This window comes from Typopeltis vanoorti, chromosome 6 (genome assembly GCF_054136105.1).
Source record: "Typopeltis vanoorti isolate ZY-2024b chromosome 6, IOZ_Tvanoo_1.0, whole genome shotgun sequence".
Lineage (NCBI taxonomy): Eukaryota > Metazoa > Arthropoda > Arachnida > Uropygi > Thelyphonidae > Typopeltis > Typopeltis vanoorti.
The window spans coordinates 97,114,347-97,134,988 of NC_143554.1; the positions used below are offsets into that span (position 1 = coordinate 97,114,347).

At 33.1% G+C, this 20,642-nt stretch overlaps 1 protein-coding gene across 1 annotated transcript in view; it reads left to right on the forward strand.

Annotated features, from left to right (window-relative positions):
• The window catches only part of LOC150105732 (sarcalumenin-like), an 86,808-nt gene extending 78,298 nt beyond the window's left edge, over positions 1-8,510 (forward strand). The window contains exon 6 of the mRNA XM_090394542.1: positions 7,815-8,510. Coding sequence (XP_090250668.1) covers positions 7,815-8,510 — 696 coding nt within the window. The remainder of the gene's footprint in view (positions 1-7,814) is intronic.
• Positions 8,511-20,642: the final 12,132 nt, after the last annotated feature.

Consider the following 20,642-nt stretch of genomic DNA (forward strand, 5'->3'; position numbering starts at 1 on the left):
CACTGTACTCCAGGAAATAAATGAAGCTTGAGATTTAGGAGTGGTGATAGACAGAGTTAAAGTTTAGAGGACATATTGCTAAGGTGACCCATAAGGTTACTTGGCTATTGAGGAACACATTAACAAGTAGAGATAAGGAAGTTGTAATTACTCTTTAGAAGGCCTTGATATGCCCACACTGGATTACTGTGCTCAAGTCTGGTCCACTGGGTTTCTGGGGGGGGGGGGTATCTCTGGAAGCTGAATAAAGGCGTGTGAGGACTAGATTTTTTGCTTAGAGAGTTGTGAATGAGTTGCCAGAGTCAGTTGTGAGTGTCTGTTAATGGGTTCAAGGAGAGGTATGATAGATTGTGCGTATAGATTTGGTCTCCTGCAATGAGTCTTCGGACTCCATGGAGGCACCCGTATAATAATATTAATTGTTAACATATCCTTTTTGTTCATATAATGATTTCTGGCTGACGATCTTTTGACTTACAACAAGATCATCAGAGCAGAACTTAGTTATAATTTGAGGAGTAATGGTTTATATAAAAATTAATGAAATCCTTAGTCCACTGACTATACAAGTATACTATAGGCTTACAATGTGTGAATTGCAATGAAAAAAAAAAAAATAATAATAAAAGTTTAGCTGATTCATCCATCTGAGATTAACTCTGCTCACACATTCTTGAATGTTAGTAATGTCATACTCTTTCCTGATATGTTCATTTTTAATAAGATTTTGTCATTGGTGTACCCATTTACTTTCCTGATTTTTCAGAACTTTCATGTCTATGATCTCTATTCTTTGATCAGTTGTTTAATCCTTTCTTTTAGTGTTACACAGTGATCAGCATTTATTTTTGAAATTATGGATTCTACAACCATGCTAAAATAACTCTTTATTATCCCGACGTTTCGATTTTCATATCAAGATCATCATCTGGAGCATACATAAATATACAAGACAAGCTGCATTACATTTCAAACCGTAATGTAATGAAATGTAACACAGCTTGTCTTGTATATTTGCGTATGCTCCAGATGATGATCTAGATATGAAGATCGAAACGTCGGGATAATAAAAAGTTATTTTAGTGTTTGTTATTATTTTAGTGCATTTTGCAGAAGAACATAAAGTGTTGCTATGAGAGAATTTGGTGTAGCAGAGAGTAATATTAGATTTTGGCGTAAGCAAAAAGATCGTCTTGAAAAAATCCCCAAAACGAAACATGCCTGTCGTGGAGATGTAGCATCCTTTCCAGAACTCAAACAAGAGCTGAATGGATGGATTTTGACACAACGACAAGATGGCATTATAGTAACAAGAAATGCAATTCGTTTTCGAGCTCTACAACTCAAGAATGGTAAATTCAAGGACACACCAGATATTTCATCTTTTCTTGCTTCACCTGGGTGGTGCAACAATTTATGGAACTCAAAGCATTAACATTACAACACTGAACAAAAATTGCACAGAAGTTACCAAAGCAGCTTGAAGAAAAAGTGCAGGCCTTCCATAAATTTATCATAAAATTACGGAAGTGTCACGGATATGAACTTTCCCAAATTGGCAATATGGATGAGACGCCCATGTACTTTGATATGCCTGGGAATCGAACAGTAAACTCAGTTGGTGAAAAGGGTGTCTTCATAAAAACAACAGGACATGAAAAAACGCATTTTACTGTTGTTCTAGCATGCATAGCAGACGGAACCAAATTAAAGCCGACAGTGATATTTAAAAGGAAGAAAATTCCGAAGTATATGAAATTTCCACCAGGTGTAATTGTTCTCGCCAATCAGAAAGGTTAGATGGATGAAGAAGGTGTACATTTGTGGCTGGATCAAGTATGGAACATACGTCCAGGTATGTTCATACAACAAAGCATGCTAGTGTGAGATATGTTCCGGGCACATTTAACGGAGGCAAGCAAAGAGGAAGCACGTGAGCAACGTACATAGCAGTCATACTGGGTGGTCTAACTTTCGTTTTGCAGCCGCTTGAATAAGCCGTTTAAAGATCACTTACGTGAAAAATGGAGAAAATGAATATCATCTGGTTTGGTGAAAATGACAAAGGGCGGGAATTTTCAGAAGCCTGAGATCACCCTAGTCACCAGCTGGGTTAAAGAAGCATGGGATTCGATACCATCTGAAATGATTCAATGCTCATTTCTTAAATGTGGAATAAGTAATTCAATGGATGGATCTGAAGATCACGTCATATACGAAAGCGAGGATGACACATAACAAAATGGAGAGCATGAAGACGATGAGGACAACTGCTATACTGATAATGCAATCCCTACAAATGAATTTATAAATGAAATGTTTGACGACTCAAAAGATGAAGAAGAATTTAAAGGATTTTGACATTTTGTTTTAAAATAAATATTTCTTTTGTTAATTCGTATTGTATTATTTATAATGTTATGGAACAAGATTAAGATCGCATTATACATCGATTGCATTATACGCGATAATATACATTAGTTTAGTGTTTTGATTAATTTCTCTCATAAATTTATTCACGTTACTTCCCACTATCCCTGCTCTGCTTATTTTGTTTTCTATTTTCAAATTTAATTTGTCATCTTCACTAAAAATTGTGCCTAAATAGCTGAAATGCTTTGCGTGTTATATAGGTTTTCCCATCAGAATGCAACTGATGTTTTCAATGTACCTACCTATTTGTCATTTTTATTGCTGATATTCATTCCAAATTTATCACAGCATTTAATCAGTTAGTTATAGGATCCTGCAGACATGTAATGAATTAATTTGGGAGTTTAACATCATCTGCATAAAAATTGGATTAGTGCTGAGACTAATCCAATTTTGATATCGAGTTTAATATCGCTTTCCTTTAGTGATCCATATAGATGATTAAGTGGAGATAGTATGCACCCTTGTTTTACACCTGATTTTATATCAGATCATCTTCCTATATCTCTTTCAATTTGAAACTACTCACAACTTAAATATATAAACTAAATAAACAACTGAAATAGCTTTTTGTTTGGTATTGACAAGTTTATAATTTATAATCTGAGTGCAAAGATGCTTGCACTCAGATTATAAATTCTAAACATGTTTATTCTTACATTATAAATTTCAAGAACCACATTGATTCATGTCTCATGCCAGCCTGGCTGGCTGAGTGGTTAGCGTATCCCTCTCCAGCCAAAAGGCTGTGGGTTTGAATCCCGCTGTGGGCATGGATGTTTGTGATTGTCCTTGGAAATACTAGTGGTGGTGGTCAGCGGTATATGGCATTGGTGTAGTTGCAGTCAGTTGGTGGATTGAATGGCAGAGATAGAGTTGTAGAGCAGGTGTCCTCGATGAGTCTTTGGACTCCCTGGAGGTGTCTAATAATAATAATTACATGTTGTCTGATACTGCATCCCCTTTTCAATGTACGTTGCAATGTTTTGAACAGCTTTTCCTTTGGCACCTTGTTGTATGCCATTTCCAGATCTACAGGACTTAAATATAGATTCTTGTTAATGTCTCATGATTTCTCAACTGATTGTGATCCTGACAACCCTATTTGGGGCAACCCCAGCTTGTTCTTCTCCAAGTTTCTTTTCCACAATTTTCTCAGCCTCTTCTCAGTATACTTGCACAAATCTTACCTGAATGCCCAGAAGGGAAATTCCATTCATGAAATAGCTTTTTGTTTGGTATTGACATGTTTATAATTTATAATCTGAGTGCAAAGATGCTTGCACTCAGATTATAAATTCTAAACATGTTTACTCGTAGATTATAAATTTCAAGAACCACATTGATTCATGTCTCTTGAATCATCCATACATGTTTAAATTCTTATCTAGGCAAATCTCCTGCATTTATCATTTTTAAAACAGGTTTTATTTTTCTTATGAGACTACAAATCAGTACCCCAATGCATAATGGTAATTATAATCTTGTCAGAAGAGACGAAATAAAGATTTTGATTATAAAATTGATATGCTGAATTGCTGTTCTAGGGAGGAGTTCTTAATGGTACTTAATAAACATAAAGGCTGTAAGTTGAAGGCAGGAATGTGTTACTATAGTGAATGAAGTGGTGATTATAGTCCAGGTTGTAAATGAGATTGAAACATTTTGTGATAGTTATCTGCAGTATCATCTGTGGATGATAGTGGATTTTGTAATATCAATTAGTTATAACCCATTTCTGGTAGGGCCAATATTGAATTTCATCTCAACTTTTCTCAATTAGATTGTTAATAGATATCAAGAGAAGCAGAGGTGTTTAGAAAAGATTAAGTGTATGGGAAGATTATATTGTGATAGTTATGAGCAGAGCTTAACAAATTATGCAAAAACCCTACTCTCTATTCAGAAAGTGTATACATGCCTAAGATAATTCCCCTCCCCTCCATCAGGTTCTTTTAATATGTTCAATAATTCAATGAGAATTCCATAAAGTGATTAATGGTGCTATATCATTCATTGTTTGGAGCACATTTCCTTTGTGGGAGATTAATTTTAAAAGGGAGAAGTTGATAAATAATAAGATAAAATAATGTAGGCACCATTGATTTTTTTTGGAAAACATAATTTGCTACATTAATTTTTGTTACTAGAATGGTCCTTTATATTATGCATATTTTTCTGTGTTTTCTTGAATTTAAAAAAGATTGTTTAGAATTTTTTTATTAAATAAAAAATATGTAACTTTGTCCAGTCTGTACTCTTCACAGGCAAGTGGGGGAGCATATTTGTCGAGCCGTGGTTATGAGAATTATTTGTTAGCTGTAATTTGTGGAATTTATTTAACTGGAGACAGACAGAAGATTTAATTGATATTTATTAATGTCTTTTTATGATTCCTTCTAGGCTATATAAATGCACAAAATTTATTTTTACTCTTATTTAAAATATGCAGAATAGTTCTGAATAGAACTATTCTGCATATTCATCATCAAAAACTCAGCTTATCTGGTGTAGAACTTGACACAGCAAGTTTATGGTTTTAAGAAAGATTTAATTGTTATTAATGGAAGATAATTAAAAATTAATAGATGATGAATTATGTTCTAATTTGACAGAACTCCGTCTACGTGTGAGATAGTATCTTTTGTTATGCATGTCACTTTAATCGCATTGATTACTCAGTACATCATCGACTTTGACATATTTTGTAGTTCTGATTTATCAGTCTTGGATTGTCGCTGTGGACAGAGGCTCAACAAATTATGCTTGCCCATGACAAGTAGATTTGGTCAGCTGGCAAATAGCTGCAGTCAGGACAAAACAGAATATTTTTTATTTAATAAAAAAAACTTTCCAAATAAAATATTTTTCTAAACTTTAAGAAAACACAGAAGAATATGCATAATATCAAGGTCCATTCTACTAACAAATTATATTTTCCAAAAAAATAAATAAGTGTTGTTTTTACTATTCTTCATATTCTTATTATTTAGCGACTTCTTTTGAATGGTTCTCACACAATGAAAATGTTCCTCAAGATGATACAGCACCACTAATCAGTTTATGAAGCGTCTATTGATGTATTGGAATGTATCGTTCAAAAAATGGGTGGGGGGGGGGATTTTGGCAAGTGTGTTTTTTTCCTGGTGAGTAGGATTTTACATAATTTGTGGAGCCCTGGCTGTGGGACTGGTGCTCTGTGTTTCTCCTGGCAAATATAAAATTGACCACTGATACTTTTTTAGATATGAAGTGAAGTTAGAATTTGGAAAGTGTGTTCATGCTATTGATATTAGTTAGTGCTGTGGTCAAAGGCTGACGGTAATAATAACAATGGCACATGTGTGCAAAATAAAAGAAAAATTAGTCCTATATATATATATATATTAATCATGTAAAACCAAATTGTGCAGTTGTTTATTGAAAGTGATTGCAGACTGCCACAGTCTCAGGTGTCTTAAACCTCTGAGAAGATTCACTAAAGCTTGTTGTACAAGGGCCAAAAATTGTAATAGGATAGTACATAGATGCTGTGGCACATCCAAGAATTTTGCTGGCACATCCAAGAATTTTGCTGGCACATCAACGATTTACAGGTGATATCCTTCTATACGCTTATAAATTATTCAACTTTTTTTTTTAATTATTGCAATACATACAAGTTAAATTTTGTTTTACACGAGAGAGCAGCTATGATGATTCGCATATGATTCATGTGGTATTAACAGAAGATCACTTGACCTATAAGGCAACTGACAATTGTTGAGTTGTAATGCTAATTCTCTTCAACCGAATTCCATAACATCTGAAACTGTTATAACAACATTCATTATATATTTCTTAGTTTTAACACATTCACGACGGGGTGTCGTTTATCGTTCCGACAGAACTTCTCATTACCAGTGGGCTCAACTCACAATAAGTTTCAACCCTCAGTTGAATTTTACGGCTGCTTGTTTGTGTTTGAGCTGGCAGGCTCACACACTCATTATATGGCATGTTTCAATTCTTGGTAGAATTTTATTTGAAGTTAGCCTTTGTGATCTGTCATAATGAGATCGAGAATTTCAGATGCAATAAAACAAACACCTGTTTCATGTAATTGAAAAATTGGACAATAATTTTTAGTTAGTTACTGTGTTTCGGTGCAACATATGGTTTTGCTCGAGTCTATACAGCATAGTTTCTGTTGGAGGGGACATGTGATTCATTAGTTAGCGCCGTTTTTATTCCAGCTGTCTCTAATTGCAGTATTTGTTAAGAAATATATTACACAGACTGCAAAATCCTCTGTACTTTATTCAGTGATACAATAAAACAACTTGTTTTTCTTGCATCTGCAGTATAATGGCTGTTGAGGAGGGCATGTTGTTACCGCGAGTTGCTATTGACTCGACGTGAACATGTTTAAACATTTTTTGTGTGCGAGGTATATGCAAAACTTTTTAATGTATTTTTTCGTAAAGTGAGATCAGGGGATGCGAGTTATACGCAAGAGCAAGTTATATTCGAGTAAATACGATAAGCATTTCGCCAACAGTTGATCCTTCTGCTCCTGTTCAGCTGACTTCTGTGGTGAGTTACAATGCATAAATATTTTTCTAATACTGGTTTTTTTTTTTTTTTTTTTTTTTCAAACCAACATCATTAAAATCAATTTAATAATACAATAATCAATTTTACACTGCATAATATTATAAATTTATATATAAATAAATATTATTTATATATAAATAAATATTATTTATATATAAATAAATATTATTTATAAAATTATAAATAATTATTTATATATTTTAATGATTAATTAATTTTTACCCTATTAAAAACCGCCTGGCACATCAGCAACTCGATTTGTAAACTTTTGGCACGTGCACATAAAAAGGTTCGCAACCACTGGGATAGTATGTTGTCCAATTCTAGCTTGCTTTCTGTTTACTTTTCACTCATATTAGTATGATAATGTGCAATAAATGCAATGTTTTGATAATTATAACGAAAATAATTATTTTTGTGATGGCATTATCTTAATGTTCTAGAATTACATATTTTAAGGAAAAAGGGGGGGGGAGCCTCTTTGCTTCCTTTTACTTTTTCTTTCTTATTAGTAGTGCAGTCAGTTATGTTCTGTTCAGACATCTATTTGCATTTATTATTGTTATTATTATTATGTGACACCTTTTTATGTAAATTAGATGTTTGATTCCATTAATATGTAACATATTTATTCATTTAAAAAATTGCATTTCCATTTTACCTAAATAGTGTTAAGTACTGGTTAGCATATTAATATTATAGTAAATTAGTCATTTTTTTTATATTTTGAAAAAATATTATTTTTTATGTATATCTTTTTTATATTTTTTTTTTGTAACTAACAGATAAGAATCATTCTGAACAAAGCAGATACAGTTAGTACACAAGAGCTGATGCGAGTTTATGGAGCTCTCTTTTGGAGTTTGTCACCTCTGATAAATGTCACAGAACCACCTAGGGTATATGTTGGGTCTCTCTGGTCTAAATCCTTTAGTCCTTCCAGTTACAATCATCAGCTTTTTATAGATGAAGAAATCTCCTTGTTAAAAGATTTATATAACGTTATGGCAAGTCGAATTGAAAATAAGATCTCTTTAATCCGTCACCATGCAGTTCTTGTACGTAACCATGCCTTACTTGTTAACCAGTATCTTTATTCGTTGAAGAAGCATCTGTCATTCTTCCAGGATAAAGATGAACTTGCAAGTAAAATTGCAAAAAATCCAGATAATTACCGAATTTTTCAAGATGTTTTAGCCCATTCTGACATCAGCAAAGAAGATTTACCAGCACCATCCAATTATGCCAATTTTTTCTCCATCCATCCTATTTATTCTTTCCTCCCACTTTCATTTTACTGCGGATTTGTGACTTCATGTTTACATGACACAATCAATGATGTTATACATACTGAATTACCATCATTGTTGAAACAACTAACAACTTTCTATGAGGAATCCTGCCAAAAATACAGGTACTGTAGTGTTCAGGATAATGATAGCTTTGAGCATAATAAGCAGAAATATAGTAGAACGTATTGAGAAATTGCTTAAACAGAAATTTTGTTTCTTTATACTTTATACTTGTATAAATACTTATATAAGAATGGATTTAAAACATTCTCAGTGCTGTGGGAATTATAGTTAAATTTAGGTTATCAAAAACTCAGATCATCTGTTGTAGAACTTGAGCTGGGCATGGTAGTATTTCATTGCAATACAAATATTATATGTTAGCAAATTAAGGATTGGAGATTTAAGCAAGACTGCTATGCAGAAATAATTCTTGGTATTTTGAGATCTTAGTTTAATATTACACTATTATGTGATAAACACATGAAATTGTTTTTAGCTAGTCTGTGATACAATTTTTAAGCTCTAGTCTTTATATATTAATTTGGACGGACACTAATTTACACTGGTAATTTTTACACCTGAGTTCTTATCGAAATGAATATATATATATATATATATTCATTTCGATGAGGTTGGATGAGATTAGTTTGTTATTCACTGTATAGGTAGAGATTTTTCAGGTATTATGCCTTTGGCAAAATAGTGGTTTCATAATCTTATCTTAATTAGGCATCTCAGCTTTCTGAAGACTAATACTTATTTTTTGAACAAAGAAACTGACTTTTATTTTACTGTTCTGGAGTATTATTTTGAGTAATTCCTGATGTACACAATTTTTTGTCAACTAATATTAGAGCAGTTTTTCATATCACATTATTTTGTTTTTAAATTTGTATAGAGTAATTCATTTATTTTTAAAGTAGATATGCTTGACTTTTACACAGGATAAATTTGTAATGAAATAGAGAACATGTTCTTAGAAAAGTTTGACATATTTTATTACTATATTGAAAAAGTTTAGTACTTAATTAAAATACTTTAGGTTGAGCAGAAAAAAATGCTACCTGCTTATAAAGTTAATGTTTTAATATCTTCTAAGGTCTTTTAGAATTACTTCTTTCTTCTTTGTAGAATATTCATAATATGTAAATGAAGTATAATATGTAAAAGAGCAAATGACTTCATGCTTGACTCTAAAGATTGGATCACTGACAGTTGTTTGAGAAAGTCAGCCAGAAACAATAACTCAATCAAGAAAAAGGAACTTCTGTAATTAATAAATGAAAGAGCCAAAAGGACTTTAAGTTGGCATTAGAACCATATTTCAAGGAAATCAGAGATAATAAACATCCATTATTATTTTATACCAATTAGGCAAATAGTATTTACACTTAAAAAACATGTTGCTTCAAAAATGATCAATAAACTAAGAAGTTTCATAGCCTTCAACATGAGTTGCACTTGTGTCTTTAGTAGTGCAATAAAGACACAAGTTCCAAAGAATAGTATATTATTATTATTTGACACCTCCATGGAGTTCAAAGACTCATCGAGGGAGAGTGTGCCAACAGCATCGAACGATTGATCCCCTACTAACCGCACTCAAACTTGCTTAACTTTTTGCGAGCTATTAGTAGCAGAGGATCTATCAATCGACTAATATTTGCTTTTTATTAGTACTTTTCATTAAAAGTCATGAACTGCTTTAAACTATTAATTCTTTTTTTTTCTACTTAGGCAGAAACTCAAAATACTTCCAGAAAGTTATCTGAAAGTTCTTTCTTAAGTGAACTGTCAGCTGATGCTAAAATCATAATTAGTAAATAAAAGAGCCAAAACGGCTTCAACTTGGCATAATAACAGATGCAATGAAACGCAAAAGGGTGTATATCTTGAAATGCATTTAACACCTTTAACTTTGGTTATGCTGCTTGCATGATTTGATATTTTGTTGCTAGCAATAATTACTGACTTTCAGAATGAAAGTTTTTATACATTTCTGTATAAGAACAATCCACTTCCCTTAAAATTTTTGTGCATTTCCCCTTTTGACTTTGCATAATACCATGTTAGTATTCTCTGCTGTTTTTCCCATCTAATTAACTGTGGTACATGGTATCATGAAATCTACATGAATAATGTTTATGAAATTAATGTTCAAATGCAAGAAAAACAAATTAAATTATGTTTTTATAACAGTTCTTCTTTCTAAGGTAGTATGTTCTGTTTATTTTTTGTGAAAAATCTTGGTATCATCTAGCTGACATCAGAGTTCCATCAAAGCTACATAGTTGTGCAATAGTTGATTAAAAGTTTTAGAAATTGTTTAGTTTGAAAGTTATGCAAATATAAATTTGCATGACTAAATGGTTCTAAATGTATGCTTCAACCTAATAATGTTTTGGCTTGCATTTTGATGAATTTAGCAGTTCAATCAGTGGCCCCCCTGTATACAAGCACAGCAAAAATTATTCAAGTAGCAGTTATGATCAAGCAGATGTTTTTCCTGTGATTTGTTGATCATCATGATAAATAAGAATCTGCAAGGAGCAGGGTTGATATATGGTTTGAAAGAAAAGCATCAGATATCAAACTAATTCTTAGTATTGAAATCCATTTCCTTTGTTCGATTTCTTACTTCCCAGTGAGTAGTAGAATTCCATTGCATAGATCTTGAGTAACATTCATATTATAAAACTTGGTAACTGTACAATTCTTTAAACTACATTATGAAAAATTCCATTTGGAGTGGTATTTAAGAATTGGTAATAATTGCCTATGTACTCATGTCTTACATTCCACTTCATTCACACTTCTGAGTTGTTTTTTTTCTTGCTCTCCTGATTAGTATGAAAAAACCCATTTATCCTGAAGCAATCTTCTTTTTTTTGGTGACCAAAATATATCTGTTGTTTAGAGCAGAAATGTCTTTATGAATCTCTAGGAGAACCAGCAGATTTTATAGTCTTTGTTCTGTGGTCAAGCAATGTTTATTTGAATAGAACCTAAGTTTCAGCCCCATTAAGGATTCAAGCAACATAGCATTTTCAAGTGGGATCTGAGGTGTCAGCTTTGACAGGTTCTTCTCTCAGAAACTTTATTTTTATTTTATAAACCTACCTGAAAACATACACAGTTGACAGACAGGATACACTAATACCTTTAGCATCATACACAGTGAAGAGTCCATAAGGTATAAACCTCCATCTTCCCTTTTATTGCTGTATATCCCTATACTAAAACATTATTATGTCAAAATGGTGCATCAGTTTCTCATGCTTTTGAAGTTATAAATGCCACCAGTCTAATTTGACCTATTTCAGTATAGTTCAGTAAAAATTAGATAAAACATATTAAAAAAAAATTAAATAGGAGCCCATGTATAACATCTTTAGGCTTGTATGGCCTGACTCGTACATGAAGATAGCAGACAGATTGCAGCATAAGACATCTTCAGTATAAATCAATGTGTCACCATTTGACATATTTTTGTACAAGAAGTCTTCTGTTTATGCATGTTTGTTTTATATGAATTTGAACCAAGCAGCCTGATGTTTAACCATTTTCATTTTATCTGTGCAACCAACTTGAAGTTGCATGTTTAGAAATGTTTGATAAAAATATGGTAAAAGACTTCTTTACAAGTGAGTCAAGAGCTGATGAACTCATCCTTCACAAAATGATCATGCAACCCCCCACCACCACCATCACCACACACACACACACACACACTTCAAAAAATCATCCATTTCTATATTGCATGCTTCAAGGGGATGAATCTCTAGCCAGCAATTGATCTTTCATTCAGATGATTTACCACCTTATTTACCACCTTTACCCATCATTAACAAATTTGTTTAAGGTTCATTTGCATAAATTTTTCCAATAAAAGTTTTATGCATTATATTGTTGTCAGTACTTTAATATTGATTCAAATGTTTATTATTCCATCGCTGTATGTATAATATAAATATATAGGCCAAAAGTTCATTATTATTATTTTCCACAATGGCAAAATAAATGAAATCGTTTTTATCCTGAAAGAGTTTTATAAATTTCAATAATTCCATGCTCCATTCTTGGGCTGTGGGGGTTAGTTTCCTCCAGGTGATCAAGTTCCTCTAACAAACATAAAATTAATATCAGGCATGTATGGTGGCACTTAACATGTACTACCAGATATAAAGCATGAAATTTATTAATTTGTGAGTTATGCTGTTGTCAAGGCTGATGATAATATTAAATTGAATTTTTAATGTATATTAAATTATATTTACAGTGTACAGTTTTTGCATCAGCTTTGCCAACTGCCAACTTTATTATCACATTTAGAAAATGACATCGACAGTGTCATCATCATTAATTCCTGATATGTATCCTCAAGGGGAATACAGAATACTGTGACAGTCCTCATAATTAAGTTTATAATATTACTAATTTCCTGTCAACAGTTTTCTTCCCAGTCATTCTGCAATTTATCAGGTCTTCAGTATTGTGAGACACTCCTTACTGAATCAACTTACATAATTTTGATCTTCCTCTGAGGGGTGGTGGTGGGGGAGGGGATTCCTGCCATTCTATCATAAAATGCCTGTTTTGTTAACTTTTCTCCTCCAAGTCTGTCTAAATGGCCAATACAACCTTAGATTACCTCTTCTCACATGTTCTGGGATCTTCATCTTTAATATGATTTTGCCACTGAAGCCATCTGTTCATTCTCTTGTAGCTGTTTTCAAGAACTCTCATGTCTGTGGTCTCTAGTCTTTGAATAACTGCTTAATTTCTAGCCTGACTCTCAGATCCATAAGCTAAATATTTTTCTTGCTGATTTTCATTCCAAATTTGTTACAGCAGTTATTGAAGTTAGTCCTGAAGACATACTGGATTTATTTAGGAGTATAATGTGATCTGCTTAAAACTGAGTTTAGTATGTCCAATTTTGATATCAGGTTTAATGCCACTTTTCTTCATATTGTGTTCCATATATAGATGATGAATAACAGTGGACATAGTATGCACCATACATATCTTTGTTATATTCCCATGATTGCCCAATAATGTCTTAAATTAAAAATGTGGTCTAGACAGTTTCTGTTGGGTCTGAGCCCAGCTTGTTCTTTAGAAAAATTGTCGAAGAGTTTCTTTTACAGTATTTAGAAATGTCAATTTTATCATATACATTTCCTTTAATGGTACTTGTTACTCTTTCCTTCATTTCTAACTGATCAATACTTTCCAGAACATTTTGCCACCTTCTATATTCTTGCCAGTCTTCTTATGACTTTTTATTATTATTACATATGGAGTGCATAGACTCATCGCAGGAGGTATATTTCAAAAACATTAATTATCAACAATTGTACAATACCTGTCATATTTTTTGCCTTGAAATCATTTATTGACAAAGCACACACAACTGGCTCTGGTAATCTATTCCACTCATTAACCATTTTCCAAGCAAAAAATCTAGTTCTCACTCCCTTACTAATTACACATTTACTCAATTTCCATGATGACCTGGTTTTTTGTCACATTATTCATGTACTGAAATATTTCTTCTACATCAATCCTGTAAACTCTCCCCCCCCCCCCACAAACAACTTATATATATTTCTGTCATATCCCTCCTTATCCGCTGATCAACCAGCTTCTGTAACCCACAAATCTCCAATCCCTCCTGATATGGAGCATCACACAGACCTACCACTATCTTGGTCACTTGCTTCTGAATCTGCTCCACCTCGTATACATGTCCAAGAAACCCAGGCAACCAGACCGGTGTGCAGTAATCTAGGTGAGACCTTATCAAAGCCTTATAAGGAGGAATAATAATTTACATGTCAGGGTGTTCAACAACCAGATAAACCTATGGGTTGTTTTAGCCACTTTTGCAATATGCCCTATGAACTTTATTTCCCTATCTACCAACACTCCCAAATCCCTGGCTTCTTCAATTTCCTGGAGTATGGTTCCATCAATATTGTACCCAGCTGCTAATCTTTTCACTCCAGAATGAATAACCTCACACTCTGCCACATTAAATTCACATCCTGTAAAATATAAACATAATCTGCAAACAACTGAATATTTCCACTAAGATAATGAAAATAGTGAAAATAGTAGACCCAAATACAGTGCCTTGTGGCACACCACTAGTCATGAACCTTCTACAAGACTCTGCTTCTGTATAAAGTGCTGTCTGGTATCTCCAGCAACCACCTTCTTATCCACATTACCAGCTTCATGTCCATTTGGATATAATTTATGTATCAGGATTCCATGCAGTATCCTGTAAAGTGCCTTTGCGAAGTCCAACAATTGTATTTGGAGTCCAGCACAGTATCGCTGTGTAGCCATTACCTTTATCCAACTCAGCTGTCACTTTATTATAAAAACTGAGTAAGTTACTGAAAGCATGACATATGCTTCACAAAAGCCACCTCTCCCATACAATATCCCATTCCTATCCATCCATTCCTGAATTTTGTCTTTAACCATCTTCTCTAATACTTTAACCATAAAATAAAGGTTTAGAGCAGAGGCAGCTCTGTCACGACCAAAACCCTCACATTATCCTATGGCATGGCGAGTCAGTGCTGCCATATAAGCTCTAGCTTTGATAGAGAATGCTCTCTACAGAGGCAGCACCTGTAGAGTATCCTTCAGCAGACAGAACAACAACTGTGTTGTCAATAACAGATGGCTCTGGCAGGTGGATGAATTGGCATAGCCCAATCAGTGGCTGACAATCCTAGCCGACCATGCTGGTTGCTGAGCCAATTACAATATTCTGCCAAACAGTTCCATAGATTTGAAATTGAAGCTTAGTGTCAATACTGTGTTCAAAGGAACCAGAGCCACAGGGGACAAGTGAAAAATTGGCTATGTGGTCCTCAAGAAGAATTTTCACATCTCAGCTGTAAACATTAGAACAGTGGATAAAAAATTGTGAGCTAAAGCTACTTGAAGAGGAGCTAAAATACTTTAGATGGAACATAATTGGAATTTTGGAGATATATTGGGTGGACAAAGGTATGATAGACCTAAGTGAAGAAAGAATGTACTACTCTGGAAGAAGAGATCAACAACACAGAGAAGGAGTTGCAATTATAATCAGAAACATCTCATAAATACCATCATTGATATAAGTCCATCTCTTCAAGAATCCTATTCACGATTTAAAGCAAAAGAAAACATTTATATTAAAATTATCCAAGTGAGTGCATCAAAAGAAGTAGAATATAATAACTGCAAGAAGAAATAGATGATGCAAACAAGAGAGGCATCGTGATGATCTTAGATTTTAATGCAAAAGTTGGATGATTTTTAATTTACAATCTGTAAATTAAATGGCCCATTTATCACCATCACAATGTTTTATTATAGGGAAAGCCATAAATACACCTGGACTTTGCCCAGTGGAGAAACCAAGAACTGCGTAGACTATATATTAATAAAATATGAAAAGTTCAATTCAGAATGTTAAAAACCCTCAAGAAAATAGATATGGATACAGACCATGAACTGCTGACAGCCAAAATAAACATCAAATTTGCCAAGAAGAAAATAGCACTCAAAGCAAAAATAATAAATATCAACAAACTTAAAAACCCATCATGTAAGCATCAATACGGGAAAACTGGCTACAGGGAAACTAGAGCAGTAAGAGAAGAAGAGGAAGAAATAGGAAACTGATGGAATTGAGATAAAATTGCTGGACACAGCAGCAAGGATCTTGGGTTACTCTAGACTGGAAACAATTTGAAACTAGTAGAGAAGGAGAGAGAGAGAGATGAAAAGCAGGCTATCAGTAAAAAACACTCCTGAAAACAGAAACTGTTATAATCTTCTCAAGAAACAACTAGACAGTAACTGTAGAGAAAGAAAGACCAATGGCTGAATGAAAAAAGCAAAAGAATGCAAAGATGCATTTGAAAAAAATGACACCAGAAAGAACTTTGTACAAAACAATCAATCAAATTGCAAAGAGCTACTCCTCTTACCACATCCCTATGCTCAGTGATGACAAGATAACAGCCAACCAAACAGAAATAGAAACATTATGACAAAACACTTTTTGCAGTTATTCAAAAAAGAAGCGTACCCTCCATCAGGCCCATCGCACCACACCACACCACACAAATAGATCAAACAGAATCCAAACCAAAAATTCTAAAAGAAATTATCATGGTGATAAAAGTAATGAAGAATAAAAAGACACCTGGACTGGATGGCATCCCAAAGGAACTGTGAGAGAGAGAGGAGGAGAAGGGACTATACAATACCTAAACTATTTATACAGGGAGAAATGCTACTTAATATTAGAAAAAGAGGAAATCCCCAATGACTGGAGAGTCAGTAAAATCATTCCAATACATAAAAAAAAAAGGAGATGAAATGAACAACTATAAACCCATATCATTGTTAAGCCATGCTTACAAGATATTTATTAGAATCATTCAAAACAAAATAAAAAAAAAGTATGAAGTAACAGATAAACAAATATGATTCAGAGATGGAAGAGGAACTAGTGATGCAATCTTTGTCTTATAGAGACTAGCAGATTTGACTCGAGAAAAGCAAAAAGGTATTTTTGTATGCTTTATAGACTATACGCAAGCCTTTGATTCAATAGATAGAAACTGTATGATAGAAATGCTGCATAAAAAGAGGATTGAATAGTAAAAGGACAATAGCAAAATTCAGGAATATTGAAACTAGTAAAATCCTATCCCAGAGGGGAGTCATGCAGGGGGATGCCCCCCCCCCTCTCTGCTTATTCAACCTGTTCCTCGGAGAGGTGGTTGGAGCATTGTCTGGGAGTAATGGTCAGTGGAAGAAACATTATCCACTTAAAATATGCAGACGATATTGTTTTGTTATCCAGTAATTTAGAGAACCTAAAATCAGTGATTTCTAATGGTAATAGGCAGAGTGAAAAAATATGTCAATGTTACAATAAATAATAAAAGAATAGAACAAGTGGACAGTTTCAGTTATCTTGAATCATTATTCACTAAAGATTTAAATTATATGAAAACTGTCAAGCACAGAATTATTGTGGGATGGTCAGCAATGAAAAGGTTGAATGATATATGGAGAAACAAAAAAATTAGTCATAGCCTAAAGACTAAACTCTTCAGTAATTCTCCCAGTGGTACTGGACAGAGCAGAAAGCTGAATCACTGGCAAACAAGAAGAAGACATTAAAAGGTTTTGAATCAAAGTGCTTAAGAAGAATCAATGGCACAAAGTGGACTGAAAAGTAAGGGAAGAGTTGGATTACACTGATATAGTTCGCCCACCGTTTGTAGGTCCCTGCTTCGTGTCTTTCCAAGAATAGTCGATTCATGCTGAAGGGAAGAAAGAAAGAAATGAAGGACGTCCGAATTGGTCGCCAACACGGGAAATCACGTGCTTTATAGGTAAAATTTTCCAATTGTTATACAAGCAACATAGTTAACTACAATAATCATAAAAGAAAAGTTAATTTTCCAACCGGTAATAATAAACAACTCATCCCACAATACGGACCGATTACCCTATTATCGGAATAGATTCTCCTTTTTCTGAGATGCGCAGAAGTGTCGAAGGATCTCTAATCGGTGGGTGAACTATAACATCCTAAATAGGCTACACAAAAGACAGTTACAATGGTTTGGGTAGTCTTTTTATATGGAAGGGTTGGGGTGACCAAGTAGAGGAAGACTAAGAAGATCCACTCAGGCTTTACCTCATTCCAACAGATGGCAAGGGACAGAACCCAATGGAGGAAAAGAATCTGTGGAACACTGAACCTGTCCTGAATGAATAAAATTTATTTGTAAACCTGTAATACATTCTTAACATCAATGGGTTAAGGATATTTTTTGATTTTATATATATTTTTTTTGTATTTTTATTTTTTTTACCAGGTCTGGAAACACGACCCTAGAGACAACATGGAACTTTTTTCAATCCATTTCAGGCCTCCAGTTCTCTAATTTTTTGGTTAGTTCCTTTCAATTTGTGCTTCTTACATTGATACTATCCATCCCTTTTAAGATTGAGTTTGTTCCAGTAGCTGACTCACGACTGTTCATTCTGGTTCCCTGGCAAAAACAGTAGGGGGAATTTGATTAACAGGTCAGTATCCACTCAGCGAGCATGGTAGTTCATGTTGCATCATAATTTTTGTTTATAGTTTAAGCCAATATAGAATAAAATTTGGTTTGCTAATTGCCAGCCATCCTCATTTAATTCAGCATTCAGGTAGATACCTAATGTGCACACCATGAAAAGGTAAGGTATTGGACATTAGAGAAACTTTTCTCTGATCAGTTCTCCACTTTCCTTATAGGCTATTTGGAGGTTTCCTTCCAGTTGGCTAGCTTTGACCTTTAAATGATCCTCTTAACCAGTACCATCTTGTGAATTCCATATCACTATAGGAAACATAACCACCCAAAATTGTCATTTTGTCTTTGCTTCTTGCTTTATTGATAGCTGTAAATCTCTGTCTTGGAACAGCCAAGATATATTGCACTTCATTGAATCAAAGTATACTAAAAGAGGATGGGGAAATCATTTTTATAAACATTAAGGCAAAAGCACTGAATGTTAACAGAGAAGAACTTGTGGTATAATTCTTAAGTTCATTTGAAAAATTCATTTCACACTTTCACTGGCAGAACAGAATCCAAAAGATAAAGTATTAGAGGATTATTATATTTGGAAATCTGGAATTACTTCAATAGTTACAGAATTGGGGAATAGTTAATTAAATATTATTGCTATTATGATAATTATTATAATAATTATTATGATAATTATTTAGTTACATTTCTGTAACTAAAGTATTCTGGATTTTCAGATATTTTAATCCTTTAATGCAGTTATTTTTCTCAACCTAAACTTTCTATGCAAATATTTTATTTACATCTTATGCTGAATTGTTCTGAACATTTTCTGACAAGATGCATTTTATAATGAGATTGAGTGATTTCTTCCTTCAAGGTTATTAATATGAAAATTATTGGCTTTACCAATCTTAATTTTTTTTCTTCAGAAACTTGGAATTAGATCCTTTATTTTCTGATTGGCAATGTATGAATTACTTAATTATAATTTTGTGTTAAGTTCCCATAATTCTTTTGCATGATTCACAAATTAAAATTACATCCAGAACAAATTCTTCAAAAATTATTTTTTTTAAAAAAACTTTCATATATTCATATTTCTTTTGTATCATTACAAAACCTAATGTGTTATGATCCTAGCACGTATCCAATAGTAATCTGAAAATTTATTCTACCTAAATGTATTTAGGTAGAATTTTAGTTGAACTTTTTTGATGAGTGCTGTCACATTTAACTTTTCAGTTAAAAAAAAACATTCCAATATATTTCTCTAGAGCAGAGGGAGGACTCTGTAGTGATTTCTATTAATATATATGTATACCTAGGCTTGATTGCAGGAAAGTAATAATAATAAATTTATAAAATAAATCATAATAAAAAACATTGACGTTCCTAATGGACTTGTCTGAGTTTGTTGTTTGGATGGGCTATGTGCCTATTCTAAAAATTATATTTATTTTAATTGTGCTATTTTTTGTATTATTCTTACCTTGTTTACAATTAAATTATTAGTTTTTGTTGGCTGTCAGCTATAATACTTATATCATATTTAATTTAAAAAAAAAAAATCAGATTTTGCAACCTCTTCTGTTGTGAAGTTAATATATGGTAGACTCAAGATTATCGTTAATGAACTTTCCTGAATAGTTGAATTCCCAGTTAATCTACAAAAAAAAAAAAAAAAAAAAAGAAAAGACTAATATGACATTAATATGTGTTATTAAGAAATTTGAATTAAAATATATACATTATTTTAAAGAATGCAGTGGTGGTTGCTTTTTTATTCTTTAACTTTGCCTAAATCAGAACAAAAATTTTGTATTATTTATTCAGCAAGCATAATGTTTCCTTGTCTTCATCTGACTCATCATTTTGGTTTGATTTATCATCATTCATAATTTGCCATTGGTTCATTGTCACTTAATAAGGAGGCTTCGGAATCTCCTCATTTCAACTCATTGAAGAAATATTTAGCTTGCATAGCACAGGTTGTTCCAGATAGGGGAAATATCTTCTACGTTTTTCTGATTAAATCACATAACCATTGTACAATCAAGGTTATTGTAGGTTGAAAATTTCATTTTTGACATACCAGAAACACTAGCAAATGCAATTATTTTGGTGGTTTTATTAAGTCATGAATTGTTTGTTCACTCACATTTTCTCATTAAGAAAAAGTTGATAGTGCAGAGCCCTTTTC